The sequence below is a fragment of the Rutidosis leptorrhynchoides genome, chromosome 3 (assembly GCF_046630445.1).
Source record: "Rutidosis leptorrhynchoides isolate AG116_Rl617_1_P2 chromosome 3, CSIRO_AGI_Rlap_v1, whole genome shotgun sequence".
Lineage (NCBI taxonomy): Eukaryota > Viridiplantae > Streptophyta > Magnoliopsida > Asterales > Asteraceae > Rutidosis > Rutidosis leptorrhynchoides.
The window spans coordinates 116,997,080-117,006,718 of NC_092335.1; the positions used below are offsets into that span (position 1 = coordinate 116,997,080).

Consider the following 9,639-nt stretch of genomic DNA (forward strand, 5'->3'; position numbering starts at 1 on the left):
TAGACATGTGAGATTTCGGTAATTTATGGTATTGGTGCTCAAAAACTTGTACAAGTATCGTTAATTCGGTACGAGTATTCGGTAAATGGTTTAGTCTTTTTCGGTATCGATACTGTACTAGGTTTGGTACCAGTTATGTATGGTATTGATACTGATAGATTGGCATCTGTAGATGGACTACGTTGTTTAAAGGTGTGAAGATGAGGGCAATTATTTGCATAATGTCCATCAGTCCTACAAAGTTGACCATGCGGTGATCATCTACCGCGATCGTGTCCAGAGCCACGACCTCCTCCATGACCTTGTGAATAATTGTTGGATCCAGTGGCGGAAGCAGACTTTTTTTTTCACTGGGGGTGATTTTTTTTTTTAAAATGTAGCAACTTTTTTTGGGCAAAAGTGACGGTCATGGGGAAAAATGGAGTTTATTAGGCAAAATTTGAAGATTTTGTGGCAGTTTTGAAGAATTTTGAGCAAAATTTGAAGGTTTGAGGCAAAAATGGAGGTTTTTAGGCAAAATATGAAGGTATTTGGACAAAATTTGAAGGGTTTGAGGCAAATTTTGGAAAATTTTGAGCAAAATTTGAAGGTTTTGTGGCAAAATATTTAGCTTTTGGGGCAAAATGAAAAATTAACCAGGGGCAAAGCCGAAAATTCCAAAATTTTTCCACTAAAATTTAAAAATCGACTGGGGGCGGGCGCCCCCCTCTGTCCCCAAATAACTTCGCCCATGGTTGGAACCACGAGATACGTGATTTGCTGGTTGAGCAACAGAGGCAGCAGGGCGGGAGAGATCTTTGGAACAACTTTAGAAAAAGCTCATGATTCTTGCCCTGAGAAAATAGTTCATTTAAGGTATGACGCGGCTTAATAATGCTTCGAGTGGTAGAAAAAGTTTCAAATGAGCTACCACGTCCACAAAGACGCCAATGGTTTTTGTCAACTTCAACAACTGGATGCCCTATTGCAGCATGTTAATCGCATATACTTTTGAATTTCTGCACATATTCTGAGATAGAAGACGTACCTTTAGAAAATCATAGTGCAGATGTGTTCGTGGGTCTTTTTTGATTTTTAAGTTAAAAACATGTTGGATCAAATCCACTAGGATCAAACGCATAAAGGATCAAGCCCAAAAAGGATCAAGCCCACAAAAGATCAAGCCCAATAGTCGTCATTATATCAGACTTTTAGGTTTTTTTTTCCTGCAACTATCGGAGAAACCAGTCAACATACAGAGCTGCGCTCCATCACTTTATTAACGCCATCCTCAGATTAATTCCTCAACACGTTAAACTACCAACCACTTGAACGAGGAGTTAAAAGGAGCTCAAATAGATGGCGGAAGATGCAGTATTAGCCTTTCTGCAAACTAACGAACAAATAGTTAATTCCGGTGACTTCGCTGATGAACAAGGATTCAGCCACGAAGAAACTGTGAACGCCATCAAGAGCCTCAGAGGCACTAAGCACGTTGATACTCAGGTCCTTTCCTTATCCTATAGATTAGAGATTAAATTAGGGTTATTATGTTAACTTACAATGTATTATTGATGATGATTAATTAGCCTTACATACTGATTCTCAACTTCTGCCTCGTGATTTGTTTGAACCGATTGTAGCAGGGTGTAAGGAAAATCAGAATTAATTTAATTTTGTTTTTCAGTAATTTTCGGCAAATAGTACATCATTAGGGTTAGTTGAATAGCTGTGACTTGTGAGATCTGCTTTTTAAGAGCACCTCAAGTTCTTATTATCCATGAAAAATATTAACCAAAATTACATAGCTAAACTTAATGTTAACTTTCTAAAATTGAAAGAGGTTTTAATTGTCGATGCATTAACCGTTTCTAGTAATATGCAAATATAGTAGAGTGATTGTAGTACTTGAACACTGTTTGGAAGTGGATACTTGAAAAACAAAAATTTATCAGTGACAGTCTCACTACCATACGTCCATACAGTTAACTGTTTGTTGAATTTTGAATTAAGATGTAATGTATATGGTCAAACCATATGTGAACTAGAGCAGATCTGGTGTTGATTTGAGGATTTCACGCGTTGACCAGCTGTTGACCACTGTTGACCGACCGAGTTTGAGTTCTTCGAGATCTCGGTGATCAAGTGAAAACGAGAACTCGTGAAGTTATATTGAGTTTTGCAATTGAGCTACATGATAATGTGATAGATGATTTTTTTTTTTTGTTGAAGTTCATGATTGCAAATAATCTAAATATACGTTGTGTTTTTTTATTTTTATTTTTTGGTTTTCGGTGGTATGCAATGGTGTAAAACTGTAAAGGTTTTATTTATCCTTATTCAAGCTTTTTAAATATGTCTATATGTTTTTGTTTTATTGGATGGAGTTATGGATTTTGGGATATAAAAAAAATTAATACAAGTTTTTTCATATAGGATATTAAAAAGGAGAGTTGGCTATTAACTGATGAAGGCAAAACTTATGCTGCTAACGGATCACCAGAATTTCAACTATTCACAGCTATACCACCAGAGGGTATTTCACGTGCAGACCTGCAGGTAAAACAATACTATTATCAACCAATGTTCATTGTATACGTATGATTGCTGTTTGACAGTAGTTAGATGTTTGTGGGAAAGTATAATATATAAATTGTTTCTTTTGCAGAAAAAATTAGGGGACTCTGTTTTCAAAATAGGTTCCCAGCAAGCGATAAAAAATAAATGGGTCGAGGTGGGAAAGACACAAGTTTCTAGAAAGGTAAAGTTCATTGTTCAAATACCTGTTTAGCAATTGCTATATTAGTAGTTTGTTAAGTTAGTTTATATTTGTTGACCTAGTAGAAACTAATTTTTGAAAATGTTGACTTGATGTAGGTTGAACATGTTGATGATAATGTGAAGTCTATGCTTTTAAAGATAGATGAGGGAGAGGTGATTTCATGTTCATCTTGCAAAGATCATTTTTTTCTCATTTATGTTAGTCGGATGTAATTTCATGCATTGTTTGACTGTAATGAGATTTTATTTCAGGTCCTTAAACAAGAAGATATTGATGCCCTGAAGCGAAGAAAATTGATTAGTCTACAGTAATATTTCTGTATAACACATGATTTATCTGTTCTGATGTACAATCACTCATTGGTTATATATTTTACTTTGTTACATTCTTTCTCTCATGCTAATATAAGTTACATGCTTGCTTTTGTATGTGATTTTAATATTTACTTACATTTTTTACAGGATATGGAAAGGTTTCTCAGTCAAAAAAGGTCCTAATTATGCCCCCAAAAGAAAGAAGCCTGCCACTGATCTAACACGTGAAAATTTGAGGTATTCAAAAGCTTTGTTTCTTTTAAATGGCGTCTGTAACCTGTTATTGTGTTATACAATATACATTTACAAAAATATTAGACCACTAACATTTAGATCACAAAAGCAAATCACATGTTTTCATTTATTATATTATATTATCAACCTATGTAAGTATTGTGTAATCATGTTCACTCTTGCTATGTATTTAATTATTGTTTGCAAGTGGCGACTGGAAGAATTTGGAGTTCAAAGAGTATAATTTCACTGCAAAAGGTGCTCCTGTTGAAGGCGGTCATCTTCATACGTTGCTCAAGGCAAGAATAATGTTCTTCATTTTCTTCATTGTTTTATATTTTTTTATGCATATATGATGTATTTATTCATCGGTATTGATTTCAATCTCTATATATTAAATGATTACAGGTCAAGCAGCAGTTTCAAACAATTTTCCGTCAAATGGGGTAATGTTAACTATTTTTATTTTTCATACTAGTATATTTTTTTAAAGGCCCATTACCTCTAGTTTAATGGGCCACCCTGATACTACTTCTTCAAAGGCCTGTTATCTAAGGAATGATTTTTCATCTAGCGTACTTGTTTTCTTTGATTGCAGGTTTGAGGAGATGCCAACAAATAATTATGCTGAAAGCAGGTAGTTACATATTATCTTTTCGGTAGATTGTATATTTACAACCTGTCTAACCATAAATAATAGTTTTTTATTTAATTTTATATAGCTTCTGGAATTTCGATGCACTCTTCCAACCACAACAACACCCTGCACGTGATTCACATGATACATTCTTTCTTCGAGGTATGCTCAAACTATATCTTTATACCTTTCCTTTTTCCTGTAATTACTCTAATGGGTGATGTGACAATGATCTATCTAGAACCTTCTACCACAAGAACTCTTCCTGAAGATTATGTTGCACGAGTGAAGCTGATTCATGAGTCTGGAGGTTATGGCTCAAGAGGGTAAGCCATCCTACACACACACACACACACATACTGATTTTTTTTTATGATTTTAGAACATGTCTATTGTAGGTATGGTTATGACTGGAAAAGGGAAGAAGCAAATAAAAACTTATTAAGAACTCATACAACAGCCGTGTCCTCAAGGATGCTTTACGCCCTTGCAAAGGTTTTCATATTCTTCGGTCATTTACTATTTTAAATCATGCATTGTTTTATGAAAATAAACCCTTAAAAGAATAGAAATGTAAAGCAAAATGTGTCACAGAAGGAAAAATAACTAAGCATTGATCGGGTCTTTGCAGAAACCTTTTGAACCCAAGAAGTACTATAGCATTGACCGGGTCTTCAGAAACGAGGCAGTTGACCGGACTCATCTTGCTGAGTTTCATCAAGTAGAAGGTATCGTTGACTGTAACTTGTGGTCCTATGAATTACGTTTCAATAGTAACCAATATGAGCAATTTAGAAGCTGTTAATGCTTGCGATAAGAATTTTTACACTAAATAATAATGCATTCAGAAATTCCCGTCCTTTATATGAGATGTTTCAAATGCTAGTTTAAATTCTTGTATGCATGACTCATCAATATGTATGACCTCTTTTGTTTCAGGGCTGATATGTGATCGAGGACTTACTCTTGGGGACCTGCAGGGTGTGCTTCATGACTTCTTCTCCCGTTTAGGTAAAATTTTTATATTTTGAATTGAATTGAAAATAAATAAATATAATTCATCTCACATATGTCATATTTTGTTCCAGGAATGTCTAAGTTGCGTTTCAAGCCTGCTTATAATCCCTACACCGAACCCAGCATGGAAATATTTGGGTAAGATTATATTAATTTTATATTGCATAAATGTAAGAGTGTTTAACAATAAGCAATGTATCTTGTGTTGAGGCAGTTATCATGAAGGGTTCAAGAAATGGGTTGAGGTAGGAAATTCAGGAATGTTCAGACCTGAAATGTTACTTCCTATGGGTCTTCCTGAGGATGTTAGAGTTATTGCATGGGGACTTTCACTCGAACGGTATGTGCAAACATCATCTTTTGTAATTTGAAGAGCATTTATTGATTTATTTATATTTATATTCTTCAACCAGCAACTAATTTCTCATACACAAACTCATAAAGGCCTTTGATTACTTAGTGATTGTGTCAGCCATTTGTGTTTAAATCCATTTGTGTTTATTACAGGCCAACTATGATCCTTTATGGCATTGATAACATCCGAGATCTCTTTGGACACAAGGTCTGTGCAATTTTCTAAACCGCCAAATTAACCTGTTCTGATTTATGACGACAGACTATTTAGAATGTGTTTATAATCATTTTATTCTATAAAAATTTGCAGGTGGATCTCGGTCTGATCAAAACCAATGGCATATGCCGTATTGGTCTCGAGTAAAAAACTGATGATGAAATGGTTGACGGTATATGTGATCTTCCAACTATACCCTAAGTTTTTTGACACCGTATAATCCTCTTAATCATTTAAGATACTTCCTCTTTATCATGATATTGTTCTACACATTGAATGGTTGGAACTAGTTTTATAGAGTTGTTATGGAAATATTGAAATCTAGTATTTGACAACATTTGCTATACTCCGTTTACTTTGTACTTTCGTTATGCAAATGTCCACTGTTATTATGCTTATTTGTGATTTGAGACTTAAAGAGTCTGCAGAAGTGCAAAATGTTCCCATTTAGAGTCTGATTGGATGTATGCACTTATTTCCAACTTATATATGTTAAGGGTCGATATATCCAACATTTTTACTACATCTACCATAAATTATACACTAACATGTTGTACCGTACAACTTGTTAATGCACAGTTATGGTGGATGTAAAAATTTTGGCGGATTTATCAATTATCAATGCCCATATGTTAAATACTTAAATGAATGTTGTATACTTCTAACAACTCATGTTTTTACGAGTCAAGTCATGATTCATTAACTGGAGTTTTGGGAGTTATGTATCCAGGAATCGAGAGTTATGATCGCCTTTCCAGATTTTAATGTTTCACGCACCACTATTTCTTCCCGTAAACTGTCTACACACTAACTGACCAACAAGGTTGTTGCCTTGTTTAGAGCCTGAAAACAACTTCTTGTTAATAGATGGTCTATTTTCACTTTGTAATGAACGGTTTTAACGAAATTTCACCTTATAATTAAACTTACTATTAGAGCAGGAATGCAAAACAACAATGTAATACTCTCTTTTCAAAAACTCTCCCCCATCCCAAAACCCTAGTATTTTTCGCGTCACTTTTTCCGTTTGGCCTCCGACATCTCACCGGAGGTTCGGTTTGGGGGCTGATCCTTGCAAACGCAAATCCAAACCAAGTAAGTTTAATAGGAGCAGAGCATGAACACGATATTAACAGTAGCACAAAAGAAATAATAAGAATTATAAATGTCTTTTAGAGTGTTACCAAAAAGGTAATACATTAATTAAAACTAGAGACATTAATCAAATCAGCTATGACCAACTAGGTTGAATCCACACATGAGGGTTCAAATGCTCAACTCCCATCCCGATATTGTCCTGAATGAACTTGTTTTCATTGAATGTGTGAAACCTGTGGGTTGCAAGTGAGTAGAACACTATCTTTCCATTCTTTGAATCATCAAATCGCGGAAAATAGATCTTATTCTCCATTTCTGGTCTCGAGGCTTCAACACTAATACACGACGACTCGCAAATGTAAATCATTTGCCTTCCTAAACAATCTATTTTCTCCCATTCTTTTTTATACATGTTCAACTTGAATACATCGACGGATTCACCAAAAAACTTGTTAGCCACTATGACTAGTAAAAGATCCTGCTCATCATAGGACTTCACTAGAAAATATCGTCCACAGCGACCTCCCACATCTACAACTTTATTCCAAGAGTAATCTCCCGGTAGATATTTCAAGACAAAGAGTTGTCCCTTATTACACGACATAAACATCTCCACCAAAAAATGTTGGAAAACAAATAGAGAAAGGATCAACACCATCTAAATCCAAAGGAAGCATATGCCATTGTTGTTCCCCAGCTACACGATGAATGTAAACACGCGTACACGGAGCTAGAAATGAGAATCCAACAACGGTACAATCTGGAGAACTAGGCGGTGCTGAGAAACATACGTTATGTAAATGTGGTAACCTCCCCAACCCGACCCCCATGGAAGGTTGTGAATCTCACTTGTGAAAGGGTTAAACAACACTAGTTTTGCATGGAGAGCGGTATAATAAAGCAACCAACCAAACATCGAACAAAATATTTGGTCCAGATGGATGTCCCATACCCCACCACATGGTTTCATAAAATACTTGTCACCAAGTATCGGATCTGTAAAACTGACAATTCCTCCTCGACTCTTGTCTACCATCATTAGCCCTGGTGAAACAACAGAATACGATTGCAATCGCAATCTCCTTACTGTTGCTTCGTTCCTCCAGCGTATCAAAGGTGCTGCTAAACGATTATTTTTGCATGTAGCACGGAAGTGCATGTATTCAACACCAATACAAAGCTCCACAATCGTCTCGAAAATGTGAAACGGTAAAGAATTCACACGTGATTCGTCCGTCTTGGTATGAGATTCAGCCTCATCATCTTTAACTGATCTTACCATTATCTTACTGTCCTTGTAAGTTTCATGTTTAGAACTGTGTGTGCACCTGGCTTCTCCGGGATCAATTACTAATCTGGAAAAAAAAAATAAATAATTTCGGTAAGAAAACGGGTATGAAAACAGACAATCTGGATTGGTTCCTGAATCGTGAAACACTTTCCTAATTAAGTATTTCGCCCCGCACAAGCCTCGGGCTAACACGAAATGCTAATTGGGATAAGACAAGAACGATTTTGTTTCAAGGCAAGATGAAATCAAAATCACGTATTGAGAGAATCTGTGTGTTTCTCTTGTTGTTGATATGAATGCAGAAAATACCAAAAACGTTTTATGAAAAACAGTTTTATTGGCAATTGTTATTTGAAAGGTTGTAACCTTTCATTTGAGCGGGAAAAACTGTTATACGAAAAGGTATAACACTTGGCTGGAATTCTGTCCGGATACACTTTTCCAACATAACATATAGTGTATTTTTTGTTGAGGTTTCTGGGCACTGCCCCTTGGACCCCGTCAGGGGCGCTGCCCCTTGGACCTCGCAAGGGGGCGCAACCCCCTTGACCCCGCAATTTGCGCGACAGTTAGTAGTCAACTCCACACTCTCCAAACCCGTTTTTAAGTATAACTAGTTAACTTTTGCATTCAAGTAAATCTCAATTAACTAAAATGAATGTTAGATGACACTAAAATCACCAACAATTTCCACTATGAATCTATGATAAATGATGTATATATACCTAAAATAGAATAAATAAAATATAAGCATACCTGCATTCCCACACTGACAAATGACTCGGTTGAAAACGCATATAAGATGGGGAAATGGTGTTATCTTCAACGTTGTACAAGTATATCATTTTTCCCATGTCGTCACGGATGATGTGTATATAACCACCCCCGAACTCGGATGCAATTGCATCCCTGTAAAATACAGTATCACAAGCAAGATCCACAAGAAATACAACATCTTTTAGGTTTACCATTTCTTCCCACATTTCATATCTAATCTTAGAACTTTCCAGATCTGTCTCTTTCAACTCGTTCCACCTTGTACTAGTCATTACCCACTTAAACAAATACACATTACGCAGTGTTATATTTGTCACCTCATCAAAAGCTAAAACTATATAGAATAACTCTGTACCGTATCCTTTTAGTAAACTAATCAATCCGTAGCAACGATTGAGATTAAGATTAGGGGTTGGCCCAAATATCAATAGTTCTATCTCTTCTCCATAAGGCTTATCCACAATGTCGACCTGGATGACATACTGCTCACGACATAAAGCATATACCTTACCATTAAAACAAGTTGGGCAACTTAATAAAAGATGGTCATCAAAACCAGTTATATTCTTGAGCACTCTACCATATAACATTTCTAACCATTTTAACTTGTTGTTATTATATTTACCGTTTAGTCGGCAAAAGACAAAAGTAGGTTTCGTTGGTCTCGTGAACAGAAGAATTGAACCACGATCATCAGGAGGGGATGACAAACAACATTGTCCGATAGATGAATAATCTCTATCTCTTAAAATCAACGGTGGGAGATGTATGATCTTACAAGTCAACAGGTTCCAAAGAGACCATGAGACATTATTGCTGCTGGAGAGAATCACCCATCCATGAAAACAACCTCGTATACGACTCCCCAACAACTCAGGGACCTGACAACGATAATTACTCTGACCGTCAGTTGTGTAGAAAGTTTGCTCCTCTGGGTTC

At 36.0% G+C, this 9,639-nt stretch overlaps 1 protein-coding gene across 1 annotated transcript; it reads left to right on the forward strand.

Annotated features, from left to right (window-relative positions):
- The first annotated feature begins 1,223 nt into the window (after nucleotides 1–1,223).
- On the forward strand, nucleotides 1,224–5,878 carry LOC139896712 (phenylalanine--tRNA ligase alpha subunit, cytoplasmic). The gene is made up of 18 exons (XM_071879352.1): nucleotides 1,224–1,485; nucleotides 2,416–2,538; nucleotides 2,648–2,740; nucleotides 2,857–2,913; nucleotides 3,013–3,068; nucleotides 3,223–3,312; nucleotides 3,518–3,608; nucleotides 3,718–3,755; nucleotides 3,908–3,946; nucleotides 4,032–4,108; nucleotides 4,188–4,272; nucleotides 4,345–4,441; nucleotides 4,578–4,674; nucleotides 4,886–4,957; nucleotides 5,035–5,101; nucleotides 5,178–5,303; nucleotides 5,471–5,525; nucleotides 5,628–5,878. The coding sequence occupies exons 1-18, from the start codon at nucleotides 1,339–1,341 to the stop codon at nucleotides 5,679–5,681; spliced, it is 1,464 nt and encodes a 487-aa protein (XP_071735453.1). The 5' UTR covers nucleotides 1,224–1,338; the 3' UTR covers nucleotides 5,682–5,878.
- The last annotated feature ends 3,761 nt before the right edge of the window (nucleotides 5,879–9,639 follow it).